The sequence below is a fragment of the Lutjanus erythropterus genome, chromosome 22 (genome assembly GCF_056507025.1).
Source record: "Lutjanus erythropterus isolate fLutEry1 chromosome 22, fLutEry1.hap2, whole genome shotgun sequence".
Classification (NCBI taxonomy): Eukaryota; Metazoa; Chordata; class Actinopteri; order Lutjaniformes; family Lutjanidae; genus Lutjanus; species Lutjanus erythropterus.
Genome location: NC_139338.1, coordinates 6,181,922 through 6,200,175, shown reverse-complemented (window position 1 = coordinate 6,200,175; position 18,254 = coordinate 6,181,922). Strand labels below are relative to the sequence as shown.

Here is an 18,254-nt window from a genome sequence, read left to right as displayed (position 1 = left end):
CCGATACCAATACTCCGGTCCTCACTTTATTTTGAAGGCCAAACACTCAATATCCTGACTTCAATATCTGTCGGGGTAACTTGACGCAACATCAAGACACTTCCTCCCTTGTCTCTGCTCGGTGATCATCTGATTTGCCTGGCTGGACAGTGCATCGAAACATGTGATCAGTTCAGGCCACTTTCACTTTGAACGTACTCCAGATGAACCCTTAAGAGCTTTGATAGAGATTATTTAGTGATGTATGTTATTTACATAGTTATGATAAATGTCACTTCAAGGGGGTGGGCATTATGGGTACCATCTTCTCCGAGTAACTTCATGTATGCACTGTAGTTATCAAATACAGTAATTTAAAGTGTTTACAGTAATAAAATACACATTTCCTGCAAATGTATTTGTGTTTGTTGGGAGTAGGTTGATGATAATTATTAATGATCATGTAACATCAGAAAAATACCATGTCTGGCATATTGAATCAACTTACAGTAAGCAAGCTAATTATAATAGGCTCAGAGGGGTTTTATCACTTACATATTTGGTATTTTTATTAACTCAAATTAATTATATTGGATGCACACAGTAAAATCTGCAGGTTTATCAACTAAAAAGGATTGTTACAGTTGTTTTCAGTCAGGGAGCTGCGTGCATGCGTCCATGTTTGGCTAAAGAGTGACATCCAGTGGCTGATGGAGGTTTAGTAGAGATGTGTGTGATAGGACAATACAAAGTCATTAAAATTAGCTCCACTTTTGCCAACTGCAACATTAGAGATCCATGATCCAGTTATTTAATGCACATTATTCTGAAATGGGCCACTCTGCAAAGCAAGTACTTTTACTTTTGGTGCTTAAGTATAAATAATTATTGTCATAGAAAAAAATGAGAAAATGAGCAAAGTGCATTAATAATACGTGCTTTCTTTCTCAAAAAAAAATAAATAAAATAAATATGTATATATATATATATATATATATATATATATATATATATATATATATATATATATATATATATATATATATATGTATACATATATATATATATATATATATATATACATATATTTTTTTTATTTTTTATTTTTTCCCTGGCGGATGTTGCGTCAGATTGCGTCAGTAAAATCGGCGCATGCGCTCAGTGACAAACAAACAACATGGCGGCGTCCTTACAGCGCCTCACGTCTGCCGGGAGATATCTGCTACAAAGACATTTACTGAAGACAGATTCTTTAAGCAGGGTAAGAGAAGTGTGTTCTCTGTCATGTCTGTGGTAGAACTGTTCCTCTGTAGCTCCCTGACAGGCGCCACTGTTCGGTGTATCGCGGGAAAAGCTCTCTGTGTGGCCGCTTAGCCTCAATGTTTGCGAACAGTTAAAGTTAGCTAATAGCTGCGACATGCTCTGATATTCCAGCATGAACTCTTAAAGTAATGTTTGAAGTCTGACTTGTGTAATACGGTATAAGAGTCGACGACACACTTAAGTTTAATCCATCGTTACTGAGAGGTGACTCGTAACGTCGTGACGTCACTGTCCTAAATGTGTAGTCTCACCATGACTGGCTGTTATTTTCTTGAAGTTATTTTGGTTAGACGTTGAAAGTTTCTGTGAAATATATATTGGTTCGGCTGTCAGAGACATAATATATTTTATGATTAAAAATGGAACTGATTGGAAAATAAAATAAAATCTGCTTATTTTGTATGGAAAATACTATATTCACAAGTGTAAATGGGCTTAAAAAACAAAAACACAATAATTCAAAATAAAAATAGGACATTATATCAAAACACTACATGGACTGAAAAATTGTACAGCTATTAAAACTAGGCATTTGTAAATATATATATAATTTTTGTTTGATATTTTTGTCTCTTAACATGATACTCCTATTATGTAGTTTGTCATGTTTTTCATGTTTGTTTTGTTCAGATTTTTTTTTTAACTTGTATGGCCAGAAATGGTACACTTTAAAAAAAAAAAAAAAACATGACTGGCTGTTCTGTCCTGTCTGTCTGTCCTCCCCCTGCAGCTCCCAGCTGGACCTCACAGACTCTTGGCTACTCGGGCTGCTCAGCAGGTGGCTCTCAATGTTCCTGAAACCAAGGTGACCACTTTAGAAAACGGACTCCGGGTGGCGTCTGAGGATTCTGGACTGACCACCTGTACAGTAAGTTTAAACACACACACAGACTGCCTTCTGCCACAGCAGTCATATTGATGTGAAGTAGGAGGACAAATACTGGTGTTACCAATGATACTAATTAAGGTTCCATTCCATTTAGTATAGCAGAGCCTTTACAGTTAGCCAACATTCATAATTGCAGCAACCTGACTGTGTTTGACCTGAATAGAACTTGAATTATTATACCTGGTTCACCCTGTTATTTCATAGCAGTATGTCTGCAGTCTATTGCTTTTTATTTGGCCCAGATGATGCATTTACATTAATAATTCAGATAATTCATTTACCATGTTATTGTCACTGTGTTTACTATTAAATCCTCACAATTATTAAATGAGTGTACATAGAAATTAGAAATAACGGAGTACTTTCTTTTTTGAAGGTAGTTCTTTATAAAGAGTGCTTGTGGTGATTGGCTTAATAGTTTTTGTTTTCTCTAGGTCTGCGTACTAAAAGGATTGAATGCAGGTATTGTTTGACTGGGGAAGTTTTGATACTACTTGGGCACAGGGTTGTTTCAATCAGTACAGAGGTAGTGAGTGTCAGTACCCAGCCCCGATAAAAGTTCCTTCTCCAGATCAAACTGTAATAAAGAAAATTAACACTCAAAGCCAAAACATTGTTAAAACTGTCCTCACAGTCACATGCAGTCTCATGGTCATAACTATATGAAATCAAAATACTGTTGTGTTTATTTGTATTCCTTGTGGTTTGCAGGAGGACAAATGAAAAAGGCTGACAGAAAACTAAACCTCTCATTGACATACTGCAAAGTTCAGTCTTGGTAGAACCCTTCTGGAGCCAATAAATTATTGACTTATGAATGGAAATGCACATTATTATTTATTATTCCAATGATGAAAGTCTCACCAATAAATACTCACTATTATAATACTAATTTGACAGATGATGTCAGTGCATTTAACTTGAAATGTTAGGCAAAATTATCTCTCAAAACCAAAGAATATTTTAAGTTTTTTGATAAACTTTATTAGGAAAAATAACGGAACATTTGAAGAGTCAGAACTAATTTAATCATCTATCTTTGTTCACTACATCTGAGCCTTTCTTACCCTCATGTGTGCATAAACTACAGGTTATATGAACTACTATTTAAAATACAAAAATCTGGAATCATCAGGTATCATATCAGTACTGGCCGAAAATAAATCCATGTGGTACATCCCTAGTTGATTTACAGAGGTGTGTGGGTCCAGAGATCCACTCTAAATTGAGACAGTACACGTCAAGGCTTCATTCTAATGCTTAATAAAGAGTTAAGCTCCATCATTACAGAAGGTATTTGTCTGAAGCTCTACAGTTGTACAGCTGCAGAGAACATGTGGATATTCATCACTGTTTTCTTCCAGGTGGGTCTCTGGATAGACGCTGGCAGTCGCTATGAGAACGAGAGAAATAATGGCACGGCACATTTCCTGGAACATATGGCCTTTAAGGTAAAGTTTCTACTTCTGCTAACTAGACTTTACTGCTTTGTCTTCTAATGTTTCTTATCTGCAGCAGTTACAAAGAAAAGAGCAAACTCAACACAGTGGAATTCTTCTTGTCCTCAGTAATGAAAAACATATTCAGAGCTTTGTTCTCTTGTGTGTGTGACAGGGCACCAGGAAGCGCTCCCAGCTGGATCTGGAGTTGGAGATCGAGAACATGGGAGCTCACCTGAACGCCTACACGTCCCGAGAGCAAACTGTGTACTACGCCAAAGCTTTCTCTAAAGATCTGCCTCGAGGTACGGCAGAGGATCTGACTGTTACAGCTTTTCAGAGAATTGCTTATAAATTATATAACCACCTTCTTTATATATGAGGCAGACAGATCAGTGTCTACTCTGTCAGTTCTCTTAATTGAGCAGATTGGAATGCAGCCATGTTAGTTAAGCAAGGTAGCTAAAGTTGGTGTTATTTTCTATATGAAAAAAACCTCACAGCTAAGTACGCCACTGCAGGAACAGACTGAGGCTGATGAAGCTGGTAAACCTAAAAGTCAGTTTTCCCGTATCCTTCATCCCCAGCTGTGGAGATCCTGGCTGACATCATCCAGAACAGCACGCTGGGCGAGGCGGAGATCGAGAGGGAGCGAGGGGTGATCCTCAGAGAGATGCAGGAGGTGGAGACCAACCTGCAGGAGGTGGTCTTTGATTACCTGCACGCTACTGCGTACCAGTCCACCGCCCTGGGCAGGACCATCCTGGGCCCCACCGAGAACATCAAGTAAGACCACACATTGCTCTTGACTACAGGACAACGTGGAATTGAAGTGGTCTCACTTCAGTCAAACTTGTCTGTGATTGCAGGACGATCAACAGAGGAGACCTGGTGGAGTACATCACTACTCACTACAAAGGTCCCAGAATAGTGCTGGCTGCTGCTGGAGGTCAGAGCTCTTCACCTTCTCACTTGGTTGCTTTACTTAGGTTGATTATTCTAGTTTGACTGAATAATAATAATGACTTTGACTTTCTGTCCTGTGTCTCTGATCAGGAGTGTCTCAAGATGAGCTCATTGATTTGGCCAAGTATCACTTTGGGAAACTTCCAGGCAGATATAAAGGTGAAGCTCCGACACTTCCTCAGTGCCACTTCACAGGAAGTGAGGTAAGTTTGAGGACTCATACCACACATTGATTACATGCACACTAACTTTCCACTGTTATTCAGAATATGGCCACACTCAGAATTTGATCGGGGTCATGTAAACAGTATATTCTGTTTAGATATTCTGAATTAGGTCTTATTCTACGTGTAGCATTTTCCAGTTAAGAATGTTAAAAACATAGAATATACTGATATTATTATCAGGTTTTAGGCGCAGTCTTTGGACTTATAGGTATTCCAACCTACAGAGTGTCATGCACGGCTGAATGTTAAGAGGAATATTAATGGAATATTAATTTTCATTAGTCACGTGAACAGCTTAGTAGGAATATTGTCTTTTTTAGAATAAGTACAAAAAAACAAAATATTTTGTGTGTATAAGTGTAGTCGTTGTTTTAGTTTTCTTGATTTTTATTTTATTTTGTCATATAAAGCATCTTTGAGTGTATTTTTATTAATAATGTTTATTATTTTGGGGGCATTTTCTGCCTTTATAGTAGAAGAGAGATGAGAGGAAATAAGAGAGAGAGAGAAGCAACAAAGATACTCAGTCAAACTTGAACCAGGGATGTTGAGCTTCATGGTCAGTGTCTTAACCCCCAAGTTACAGGGTTTCTCTCATCTTTGAACATCCTTAAAGCGCCTTATTAATAAAATGTAATATGTCACATGTCAAAACAAGAACATTAATAGACAACTGTTTTATTTTAAAGAGAATATATCGTAGAATAGCGTAGTCTTGAGTAACTGACAGTGTCGTGCTGTCTCTTCAGATCCGTGTGCGTGACGACAAGATGCCTCTGGCTCACATCGCCATCGCAGTGGAGGCGGTCGGATGGTCTCACCCCGACACCATCCCCCTCATGGTGGCAAACACACTGATTGGAAACTGGGACCGCTCGTTTGGTGGAGGAGTGGTGAGTCCTGCTGACACCTCAAACTCCACTTAACTTTAGCTTAGCATCAAGACAATTCAACAGATAATTGAAACCCCTGTATTTTTCCCCTTGCTCCTAATGCTTTTTGTCCATCTAGATTTGTTTTGGTGTGAGCTGCAGAATTTTTGAGATATCAGCTGTAGAGTTGTCTGCCTTCTCCCTAATATAATGAGACTAAATGGCACTCGGCTTGTGGTGCTCAAAGCACCAAAACTTCAAAACCAATGTCTTAACAAAAATTATGACTCAGATACTCAAGATAATCCGCACTTTGTTGTGAGCAGTTTCATGTCAGAACTCCTTTCTTTCTAATAGTAAGAAAGTAGTTGTAAAAGTTGTCAACTTTTACAGTAGACTGTACTGTATTTTTTTTTTTACACAGACATTTTTTTCTGATCTTATTATAGTAAGTTTCTTTTGGAAGTAAATATAATATTTATAATATTGTATTTGTAAACAGACATGAAACAGCAGTCTGTATGTGGTCGTGTCTCCATTTTGTAACCGTCCCTGTTGGACTGTGTCCCCTGTGAACCCAGAATCTGTCCAGTAAACTGGCTCAGATGGCCTGTCAGGGCAACCTGTGCCACAGCTTCCAGTCCTTCAACACCTGCTACACTGACACAGGCCTGTGGGGGCTCTACATGGTGTGTGAGCCCGGCACCATCAACGACATGATGCACTTCACTCAGATGGAATGGTGAGCACACACACACACACACAATGGACAGATCAAATACACTGGTGTGTTTGCGTAGCTCCAGTTAACTCGCAGGTCTACACACAAAACCTAAGCTCTGGTTGGCTGACGAGTCTTAATGTTTCCTGACAGGACGTCTCTTTGCACGAGTGTGACTGAGAGCGAGGTGGCCCGAGCCAAAAACCTGCTCAAGACCAACATGCTCCTGCACCTGGACGGTAAGACAGCGTCACGTCACATTGCCTCAGGCTGCACTGATGATCAGAGAAGCAACAGTGAAGCCATTTATTTTAACTGATGTCAGCTTGTTTTATCTGCTGGTTTTATCAGGGTCCACCCCGATCTGTGAGGACATCGGCAGACAGATGCTGTGCTACAGCCGCAGGATCCCTCTGCATGAGCTGGAGGCCAGAATTGATGTGAGTGGACACCTCCAACAACTCCTCCCTCCCTGATAAATCACCCTGCTTTTCCCTCTTTCACTGAAATCTCATTGGTTACAAGTCTCAGACGATCATTTTTTGCCCACATCTTGTTTCAGTTTGCTTCAGCTGATAAACTTTAACAGGTTTTAAGTTTGAAGGGAACTCAGAGCATAAAGGTCTTAAATGTGATTAAATTTTTTTTTTCCTTCTTCCCCTCAACAGGCCATCGATGCTAAAACCATCAAGGACGTGTGCACCAAATATATCTTCAACAAGGCTCCGGCCATCGCAGCAGTTGGTATGTTGCTGTTCAGAACGGGTTTAGAGTAACATGCACTGGAACAACACTGTAGCAGACAAACCTTCCTTGTAGTAACTGTAGTGGCTCACTGTCAAGTTATGAAAGTTTAAGAGAGAGTTTGGGACAAGATGCTTTATCTCAGTCCAACTTCTTGTCTGTTTATCCAGTATCATCGACCTGCTGGTTTAGACGTACACATGCAGAGAACTCCCACAGCTCTAGATGCAACAGCTTGCAATTGTACAACTGTAGATTTTCTAGTCTTATATTAAACAATTTGTGTAGATTTGTATTTGAATCAGTATAAATCTAAAGTAGCTGCTTACCTGCACATACTCAAAGATACATATTTTGTTTGTTTTTTTTACTTTAGTTTTGCCATTTGTGTCCCTCTTGGGTCTGGAATTCATGAATATTGTATTTCAAAATGATTTTTCACTCATTTTACTGTTTAAATTTGTGCATGTGTACATCTAAGATAATACACCCAGAAGTTCAGGGGCTCTGTGCAGCCTGATGTTTCTTTACTTATCCTTCAGAGCAGCTTTATTCTGTCTTGGCCATAATGTCCAAGTATTGCTAGCTGTCTTTAACTCTGGCTCCTGGTAAGGATGTGAAAAGCAGTGTTTCCCCATTCTCTGTTTGCATGATGACACTACTACCCAAATAAGCATCAAACATCTATCTTACTACATCTGGTAGATCTATTGATTTATCTGATGGAGAAACTCATCTCATTTGTACTATTTATGTACAGCACACCTCTTTGCAGTTGCTCTGAATGGATTTAAAGAACAACTTAACATGGGTTTTATGTTTGTAGCTTCAATCAACAGCTCTCTTGGTTAAGATAATGTTGTACTCAAATGGCTAAGATGTGGGAGTGTAGCAGGAAAAGTGATCTTCCAGGTTGTAAACAAGCTGGAAGTTCTTGCCAGAGTATCTAAACTGTATTATCGCTACTAATGCCTCAATTCACAGGAAAACTACATAAATACAGAAGGTAGACTGTAATTCTAGCAGCACTATCAGTGTGTTCTCAGTACTTACTGAAAGTGAGTTCAGTGTTATCATAACCAACAGAAACAATACCAAGAGCTATCAAAATGAAACCCACGTTGTAATGAACTGTAGATCACTGACCCCAGTTTGGAGAAGCAGTGGGAGTACTGGTGTGGGAACCTCAGCAATGTCCTGCTGCTGACAGGAGCAAAAATTATTTTAGACACTTCAAACAATAATCAGTTTAAGTGTATGTTATATTCAGTATATTTTAACCACTTTATCTTGACAGGAAACTGCTGTAATACAGGTCAGATATCACTCTCCAAACCAACCAAACTCCATTGAGAGAACCAGTAATTTTACCTGTCAGAACACAGGAGTTGCTGGTCTTTCTCTGCCTTGATTTGTTTAGTTTTTGTGTTATTGTGTGACTTGTGTGTTTTAATTTGGATTCACAGAAGTCACACAATAAAGCAAACTGAGGCAGCAGCAGATGAGGAACTCCCATGTTCTGGAATGTAAAAATGAATCTTTGTCAAAGGAGTTTGGTGGCTTAAAGAGTAATATTTGATCTATATAGTTGCAGTTTCCTGTCAGAAAAGGCTGTCTGGCTGCAAGGTTAATACTCTCAATATAACATACACAAACTGATTTTTTATTTTAGATGTCTAAAGTATTTTAGTGCTGACCCTGTCCACAGCAACACATTGCTTAGCTCCCTACACTCGTACTCCTGCTGTTTCTACAAACCCTCCCTGTAAAGAGCAGCACAACACGGTTTTAATGACATTAAATCCAACTTGTCTTTTGTCACAGGTCCAATTGAACAGCTGCCAGACTACAACCAGATCCGCAGTGGAATGTTCTGGATGAGACCTTGAATGCATCGCCCACCACCTGTACAGCATATAAACAAAAACAGTATTTAAGTCTTGTCTGTAGCATTTTTTCCTCCTTTAAGTTTTATTATAAAATAAAGACCAACACAATAATGTTAAAATAACACAGATACTATTCTTTGTGGTTCTTGTCATTTTTTACTCTTGGCTGCCACCTGCTCCTGTGCAGCTTTCTTGGCTTTAACCATCTCCACCAGCTCCTGTCAGACACACAGGGAGACAGCTGTTAGAATAACAGTCATGTTTGTTTGCGACTACGTTACACACAGACGTTTCTGCTGTTTAGTCTTCCCTTAATTATATAAATAGGGTTTGTAATAACTCAACAAAATGTAGAAATTTTCACCTCAGTGTCATAACACCCACATTTTATAATATTATTACAAAAGGCTGGTGTGATTACATAATGAAGTGAGAATTGATTAGATAATGTGCTGTTATGGTTAGACAGGTGACCAGAATATTACATTAGAAACACTACAACCTACAGAAGGGGTGCAACAGATCAGCCTCCACAGTTCGGCCACTGACCACATGTAACCATCATGGTGTGAAACAGGACAGATGCTGCTGTGTTTTACTCTGCAGCTCATCTCTGTGAAGAGCAGCTAACACCATCACATCACCTCGAGTGAAATCCCGACCATGACTTAGGGCATTTTCACTGGTGTAACTATGGCGTTGTTAAAGAAACAGATGGTAAGATTGTGACATTTATTGAAACTTTGGTGATATCTGCTGTCTGAACTACAAAGCTCCTCTCTGCTCAGTGGTGCAGCTCTCTGTGTGTTCATTGGCTATTACTCATGTCAGATTGATTTGTGGGTGGGACACTGAATCAGACTACAGAGTGTAGTAGTGTATTATGATGTAAAATGTATAATTATCTACAGTATTATATATCAAGGAGAGGGAAGTATAATGCAGTAGAATACAGTATTCTAAGTATACTGTATAGTATCATTATTATTACTATTATGTTACATTACTATATGGTGATAATTACAGACAGAAAGGGATCAAAGCCAAGTACATTTTTAAACTAATTTATCCCTGATCCCACCTCTTTTTTCTTATTTGCTGATCCAAACCATGAATTTTGTAATCTGTTGCACCCCCTAATCTACAGCCTCCTGAAGACTGCACTTTATCCAGGTGTACCTAATAAACTTTTAACTTTGGGTACGTTTAACTGGAGACATTGACAACATGTCAACAGAGCAGCAGAGGAGCAGATGATCTTACCTTGTATCTCTTCATACAGTCTTTCTTGCTTCGTCCTGGGACGGCGGCGGCGATCTTCTCCCACCGCTCAGGTGTGCTCACTGGGTAGGTCTTCAGGGCCTGTTCCAGAAGTTTCTGCTCCTCTGTGGTCCAGGGGGCAGGGTTGCCATCACTACCAGAGGCTGAGGGACGTCACACACACACACACGGGGTCAGAGTGATACACAGATATATCTTTTATTCCACATGTCCCTGCTTCTGATGTAGTCCGTGAACACACCATCAGAGAAAGAAGTTCAGTTAGTCACACAGATGGACTCACCATCAAATCTCTCTGAGGGCACAGCGTTATCTATGGAGGGCGGTACTGATGTGTGTTCCTTCTTGAACTTCTCAAATGCTTTTTTGTTGATCTCATCTTTCTGTAGTGGGTCTGTGGACATGACAGATCATGATAAAATAGTCAAAAACAGGAAACGTATGCTCCAGTGTAAAAATGTCTGTCACATTATTAGAACACCAAGATTTATTATACTAAAAAAAATAACGATCATGTCAAACACTAGTACTTTGTGTCCATATGTCTTTTTTCAGAGTAGTCAAAGAAAACATTTACCTAGCCGTTGTAGATTCTTGGCTTTGTTGATGACATCTTTGGCGGTCCTCTTCATGCCACTGGTGGAGTGCTGGTTCATATAGTTGGCAATAACTTCCCATCTGGAAGGAGAAAAACCAGTAAAGTTTACTTTGTCTTTAAACAGCCAACTTCTGGATGCACTGCAAGGCAGGGCTGCACAAGATCTAAAAAAGAAAAATCATTTTTTTACATGTCACATCACTTTTACATGTCAACAATTCAGCTGTATATCTATAGAACACTATAGATTTATTGCATCAATCAAGTGCTTCTAATTTTTTACACAAGACACAGATAACAGAAGAGAAATGAAAATTAATCTATTGTGTGAGAGAAAGAAGGCAAAGAGAAGAGTTTGGAGAAAACAAGAGAGAATAGATATTATGAGTCTGAATGAACCAATACCATACAACAACACACATTCTGTCATGTGTAGTTGTTTCAGACACAAAGATGAACATCAATATTTAGTAATTAATTACAGTTACTTCTCTGAAAAGTTACTGAATTACTTTACCAATTACTGCATATAAAAGTAATAAGTTACCAAGGAAAATGACTTTTGCGATACTTTAATGTCTGTTTCAATTCTCTGATTAATGTACACATAATTATATTATTTTATTGTTGCTGTATTATTATAGTGACAACTATTACATTTTTATCTAGCATCGTACCCATTATCACTGATAAGAGTTAAGGTCAGATGATATTATTATAATTTGGAAAATCCCAGCTTCTTCACTCCTCTTTCGACTGCAAGTCAGGAAACTTTTGTTCAGAAAATAAAAACAAAAATAAAATTCTAAGAATGACTGATAATCTTGGACAAGTGTTCCTGCCTCTGACACAGGTTTGTTATAGACATACAGAAATCTCCAGACAGTGTTACTTTGCTTTTCCTCCACATATGCATGCACACAATCACATACAGTCACAGTGAGTGTGGACATGGTGTGAGTCTGTACCTGGCGTTGGTTCCAGCAGGGAACAGATTGACAGCTTTGATGAGCAGCTGGAGGTCATCCTCGTTCCAGCCCTTCCCCCCGCCTCCCCCTCCTCCTCCGCTGGCCTGCTCGGCGCTGCGGGCCGCCTGCCTCGCCTGGACCTCGGCCTCCCTCTCCTTCTGCAGCTGAGTGTTCACCTCCTGCACCTGAGGAGACAAACACCAGCACTCATGAGGACTTGACATACATCAGCTGAGGGGTGGTGTGTGTTGGTGGGGGGAGGGTTCTCCTCCTTTTTACCTGCTTCTCCACGGCTGCTTTACTGTCGTCTTTGGAGCCTGAGGCAAGGATCTCATTCAGGGACTGCAGACTGGAAACAAATACTGTTAAACATCTCCTCAGGGTTCAGTTTCCTGAAACTACTGTGCGGATACAAATGATCTTGGCTCATAGAATAATTACAACGGGACTAACATGTGAGATTTAAGATAGATAATCTACAGAAATGTGTCCAAAATAGTTTTGAAAGCATAAAAATTCATCCAAGTGATGATGTAGCTGACTGTACCTTGCCAGCTCCAGCCGATCACAGAGCTTCTCCACCTCCTCCATCATTTTCACACTGTCAGCTTCATTGTCAGCAAAATAATTCCAGTTCTGTGGAGTGAGGAACAAGAAAACAACATTCACTAAATCACTGCGTCTTCACAACTCCTGAGAAACACATGTGAGAGGTCTGAGGCCTCTCCATGACACCGAACCTTGCAGGTAGTCCTGAGTTTCTGCCTCTCCTTCTTGATGGCCTTCTTCTGGATCTCCTTCTCTTTCTTGGCCTGCAGGGCCGCCTGCTTGGCCTCCTCTTCCTCCTTTTCCTTCGCCAAACGAGCCGCCTCCAGCTCTGCCTGCCGGGCCTGTAAGACACGCCCAAAACTGACTAGTGACCATTTGCCAAAGTGACAAAATGTTCTCAGAAACCAGTGGTTGACTTGAGGCACCAGTGTGTGACTGCTCTTTCAGAACTTCATAATGCAGCACAGGCTAAAGTGACTTGTCGTTATAAAAGCCCCATCTGCTGTGTGATCTGCAGTGCGAGTGTCTGATGCTGCTGTATGTAAATGAACTGATACTGATAGACATGCCACACTGACTGTTGTATGTACTGATATTCATATGCTTTTCTGCCAAATAATTGCTGTTGAGATGTCAAATCCAGTCGTTGCCTCACTCTGACAATGAATCACATTACATTTACTACTGAACCAACATTATGGAGCAGCTACCATCCTCAAAATGTTTTGTTTGTCCTCCACCCAAGAATATTCAGCTTACTGTCATAAAGGAGCAAAGAAACTAGAAAATATTGACATTTAAGCTGGAATCAAAGAATTTTGACCTTTTTTTCTTCAAAAATTACTCAAATTGATCAACTGATTGTCAAAATAGTTGGCAATTAATTTAATAATCAATTAATTGTTTCAGCTCTATATCATTTTTTTCTTTCTTGCATAAAATATGCTCCCTTACATCACCAACGGAGTGAAAAAGAGAATCTGTTTTAAGTGTGTCCTATACTATTATTATAATACTGTGATCTAAGAAGTACAGTGATAGAAATTTTAGGCCACATCACCGCCCCTACCACAAATACATCTCCAACATGTTATTCTGTGTCGACAGAAGACTGAGAGGTCAGGATGAGGACGTTGATGGACATGTGATGTGAGCAGTGCTTTTCTTAGCACGAGGTCGATCAGGTCCGCTCCTTCAAGGACCTCAATGTTCTCTTGGACGACACATTTTAGGCTCGTGTTCAAAGTTAGTGTTGTCATTTACAGCAGAGACTATCTGTCTTACACAGACTCAGGGTGTGTGGAGTGGATCAGAGCTTTATGTTTTTATTCTACCAGGCTGTATCAGAGAGCACAGTCAGCATGGTCTGGCAGTCTTGGGGTTGTGTAATAGCATCATAATAGTGAATGTAGAAATAAGTGGAATTTGTGGTTGTGATTTGCTGCAGAGTATAAATATGCACACCTTTGTTTACATTTGTCTATGTTGTGTGGTTTTTATTATTACTACTATGAAGGCTGCTTTGTGTGTGCAGCAGATTTATCCAAGACACATTTCCCTTATGGAGACAAACCATATTGTATCATACTGTAATCAGACTTACTCGCTCCTTCTCCTCCTGCTCTCTCTTCTTGGCGTCGGCTTTCGCTTTCTTCTCAGACTCCTTTCTGGCTTTTTCTTCTTCTTTGAATTTCTTTATTCTAGGGTCGCAGCCGTAGGCAGTATCTGCAGGGAGACGAGAAAACTCATCGGTCTCACTCATTCTCAGCAGAGGTTACAGACCGTTGCCATCCACAGAGGAGACAGACTACTGCAGCTTTGTGATATTTCTAGTTGTTCCTTCAACTTGCGGTGTGTGCGGGCTGTGAGACTGTACCAACTAGTGTTCGTATTCTGTTCATCTCCTCCTTCTTCCTCTGAGCTCTGGAAGCTCGATTCTGCTTCTCAATCCATCTCCTCTCGTCTCGACTGCAGGGGAGAGTTCAGACATGTCAGTCAGACACTGCAGGTAGAACACAGGACCTGAACTGCACTGCTGGCACACACACACTTAGCTTACCATTCAGCCTTTTCTTTCTCTTCTTCATCCAAGTATGAGAACTCCCTCCATGAATCAAAGTTGTACCTTTAATGGAAATCGTCATCCACGTTATAAAACACGTTCTCCTCTCTGACTCAGCTAAATGTTTTCTCTCAGTTCTGGCACCAAACAACTACCAACATCTCTCTAGTCAAATCAAGATCTCTTACCAAAAAGAGTAAAAATTATCGACTTCTTCAAACGAGGATTCTACGGTTCCCAGTTTGGGGACGTGCTTTTTGGAAGACCACCTGGCATTTCTCTCAAAAACAGGAGCGAACACCTCAAAGAAGTTCTCTTTGCCTTCGCTCTTTGAAGGCACAGCGTTGTCAAAGGTGGGGTCGACACTGTCGAAGGCTCTCCTCTTCACAGGGTCTGACAGGATTTCTATAGCTGAGGGTCAAATAAGCACAGAGTGCAGTGACGGTGAGCTCAGGAGTCTTCAGATATCACATCAGTGCTGAGAACAGGCAGTGTTCTGTACCTTTAGTTATACAGGTGAAGTAGTCGTTGTCTCCCTCTACAATCTGCTCTCCTGCAGCTTTCCTCTTGTCAGGGTGATGCTTCAACACAATCGCTTTGTCTGTTAAGAAGCAGCAGAGACTGTGAGTGAAATGAAGTTGTTTCCATCAACAAGAAAATAAATCTATAAGAGGAAGGAAGAGGAAGAAGAAGAAGAATACTCACGCGCAGCTTTGATCTGTTTCTGTGTGGCTTTGTACCTCAAGTGTGGGAGGCCGAGGACAGCATAGTGATCTTGATTCTGACAAACAAGGAACAGATCAGTCAAGACGTCAACTGACCAGCTGATACTTCAAATTCATTGATTAGATTTTCAGTCGTTTAACTGCATAAACTGGTGGAAAGTAACTACATTTACACGAATACTGTAGTAGTTTTGAAGTACTTGTACTCATATAGAGCTATGCTTGTACTGATATTTCATTTTAATAATTTTTTAAATTTTATACTTTTACTTTACATTATCTCAGAGGGATATATTGTACTTTTTACTCCATTACATTAGATGAATTTTAGGGATGATGATTATTAATCAATGAGGAATTAATTGGTCATTAATTTGATCAATCAAGTAAAATTTAATTGATCTGATATCAAATAAAGACCTAAAATGTAAGACTATTTTATGAGTGTTCTATTTTTTATGCTATTTTTATTTAATTTACAACTCAATCCTTTTTTAACTTGTAGTTTTGATCCTTGAGCTGATGAAATGTGAATTTCCCCGATGTGAGATCAATAAAGTTCATCTTATCTCCTCTTTACAGATTCAAATTATTAATTATCAAGTAATTAAAATGAGCTCCACCTTTACCAGGCAACATTAAAGTGATGTCCACATTAATACATCATTAATTAGCAGGACTCAACAGTAAGAACTGCCCATTTTTCCAGGGCAAATGAAATGCCACGTCAGGCTGTTAAGTCTAGCAACTCACCTGCCTGACTGGACGAGCTGATTAAAAAAGAATTCACGTATTAAACTAGTTTGATAATTGATTAATGGTTAAAGTAATTTTGCATTTATACTGCTGTATGTACCACACTCTAAAAGCCTCTCAACAGTACAAGACTGTAGGGCTGCATCTAGCAATTATTTTCATGATCAATTATTAGCGTTAGAGCTTCTTCATTAATAGTGGTCACATACCGGAGACAAGAGGACAGGAGGATGATATAGCAGAGAAAAGGCTGAAATTTATGTGAAATGCAATTAACAAAGAATGAGTCATCAAAATGAAGATATTTCCTCAACTGATCCAACTGCAGGGTGACATTAAAGTATCCTCCTGCTGTTGCGTAAACTCTACAAAAGGACACAGAAACTTCGTGTGACGACATTTACCTTCCAGTCTTTGGGGTCAAGTGTTCGGAGCATGGGGTACTCCTCCAGCTGAAACTCCTCATCCTCTGACTCCTCTGAGGACTGCTCTTCTTCCTCCAGCTCCTGGAAGGAGGCAGATGTGCTCCTGTTCCTCCTCTTCACATAGGCCTCGAACCATCGACCCACAGGCTCCACCTGGACCTGCACAGAGGCTGAGGGGGGACACAGAGGGTTTGGTTACCTGTTTCTCATCAAGACAACAAGAGCAAGCTGTACTGGATGCTACATTTTTAGGCCCAAACACAAACATTTATACAAGGCTCCCTTAAATTTGTTTTCTAGAAAATAATGACTGAAATATGTACTGAGTACAGTTGAAAAATAAAATTATCAGATTCACAATTTTTGACCAGTTTCTAAATGTAAAAAGCAGAATTTAAAAAAACATACACAAAATTACTCCATACTGCTCGTCTAGTGTAATCCAACTCTTGTAAAGTCCCAACCAGCTAAGTTGACATTTAAACAGTGTTTTTAGCCTAAATTTTCACTGTAGATCCTTAGCTTGGAGCCCCGTTCATGTGCGTGTGCACACCATGTGAACTGTGTGTGTGTGTGCTGTGACAGTGTGCTTGTGCAAGTGAAAAGCATGTCGGGGCTTTAGGAAACTTGGATTACACCAGACGAGCAGTATGGAGGCATTTTTTTCCAGTTTTGTTTTTTTTTGTTTTACTGTTTGAAAACTGGTCACCATTCATTTACATTGTTTAGGAGATTCTGCAACATACTTTTCTTGAGAAACTCTAGCAGTGTTTTGGGGTCTCAAAAACCTAAACCTGACCTTCAGTCAGCATTAGGGTAAGTAGATAGACTGAATTTTCATTTTTGGGCGAATTATCCTCTTTGTGACATTTGCTCTTGAATGATGCTATATTATTTAACATTTTATTTACTAGAAAGTTTTGTTATTATTCTTTACTTTGAGCCCCACAGTCACTGAGCTATAGTAACATGAATTTGGGATGACATCAGGCAATGTTGCTAATCTTCTGCAAACTGCACCAAAACTCCCTGTTTGAAAGGCAAACAATTCAGGAAACAGGTAACTTTAACTATGATTGGTAAATCTAGCTATGTCCTTAAGGAAGGAAAAAGTACAGCTGTTCGTGTCCTCATAGAAAATGGTGACAGGTCAGACTGTGTGAAGGTACAACAGGTGTCCTGACATGTAACAACCTGGTTATAAATGTCTGACCCGCGCAGACATATCAAAGTGTGTTAAATATCAAGAGCTGCCAACTAGCAAGTATCCAGCTAATGTCAAGAAGAGCTGTAATAAATCACTGTAGCAAGTGCAGCCAGCTGTAGACAACAGCAGCACTGCTCAGCTGGAATAAACTGAGAAACTATACAAAATATTAAATATAAAGAGACTCTTCCACGCTCTAAAATTAGCTGCTAGTAGCTTAGTCCTTGCCGACTGCTTTTTAGCTGCATGCTAACGAGTCTTCATATATATTATAGTGGTAGCTTAGCTAGCTACCTTCCTCTGGCCTCTGTCAGCTCTTACCGGCAGCGGCTGTAAAGACAACCGTCTCTTCACCGTCCAGCGCTTCTAACAACATCTTAGCAGAACGGACTACACGAACATTCAGGTGCCGAAAATATCAACTGAAAGCTTTCTAAAGTGCTCAAGTTTGTGGCCCGCTCATTAACACACCACATGGGCCTCCCTTTCCAAGTGCCAATCCGAAAACGAGCTCCGCTGTCACGCCGTGAACCGCTCCGTGTTGTGTTTACAGCTCCTCACATTTGTTCCGCTGTCTAATAATATGTGTTTTATTAAAGTGTGCCTCTTCGCTGGTAGCCCACTTACATTCATT

General features: G+C 39.8%; 2 protein-coding genes across 2 annotated transcripts; one reads left to right on the top strand and one right to left on the bottom strand.

Moving 5' to 3' along the window:
* The first annotated feature begins 1,098 nt into the window (after positions 1 to 1,098).
* pmpcb (peptidase, mitochondrial processing subunit beta) lies at positions 1,099 to 9,182 on the top strand. Its single transcript, XM_084710827.1, has 13 exons — positions 1,099 to 1,240; positions 2,033 to 2,170; positions 3,556 to 3,642; positions 3,806 to 3,935; positions 4,218 to 4,416; positions 4,500 to 4,579; positions 4,687 to 4,799; positions 5,573 to 5,716; positions 6,277 to 6,437; positions 6,570 to 6,655; positions 6,768 to 6,856; positions 7,085 to 7,160; positions 8,985 to 9,182. Exons 1-13 carry the CDS (start codon positions 1,157 to 1,159, stop codon positions 9,047 to 9,049), a joined length of 1,452 nt encoding a protein of 483 aa, XP_084566953.1. The 5' UTR covers positions 1,099 to 1,156; the 3' UTR covers positions 9,050 to 9,182.
* dnajc2 (DnaJ (Hsp40) homolog, subfamily C, member 2) lies at positions 9,093 to 18,145 on the bottom strand. The gene is made up of 16 exons (XM_084710826.1): positions 17,942 to 18,145; positions 16,393 to 16,583; positions 15,213 to 15,288; positions 15,010 to 15,108; positions 14,696 to 14,918; positions 14,505 to 14,570; positions 14,322 to 14,413; positions 14,049 to 14,170; positions 12,637 to 12,786; positions 12,444 to 12,532; positions 12,176 to 12,245; positions 11,897 to 12,081; positions 10,908 to 11,008; positions 10,614 to 10,724; positions 10,313 to 10,473; positions 9,093 to 9,267 (listed from the first exon to the last, which is right to left on the bottom strand). Exons 1-16 carry the CDS (start codon positions 17,994 to 17,996, stop codon positions 9,199 to 9,201), a joined length of 1,860 nt encoding a protein of 619 aa, XP_084566952.1. The 5' UTR covers positions 17,997 to 18,145; the 3' UTR covers positions 9,093 to 9,198.
* Between the last annotated feature and the right edge of the window lie 109 nt (positions 18,146 to 18,254).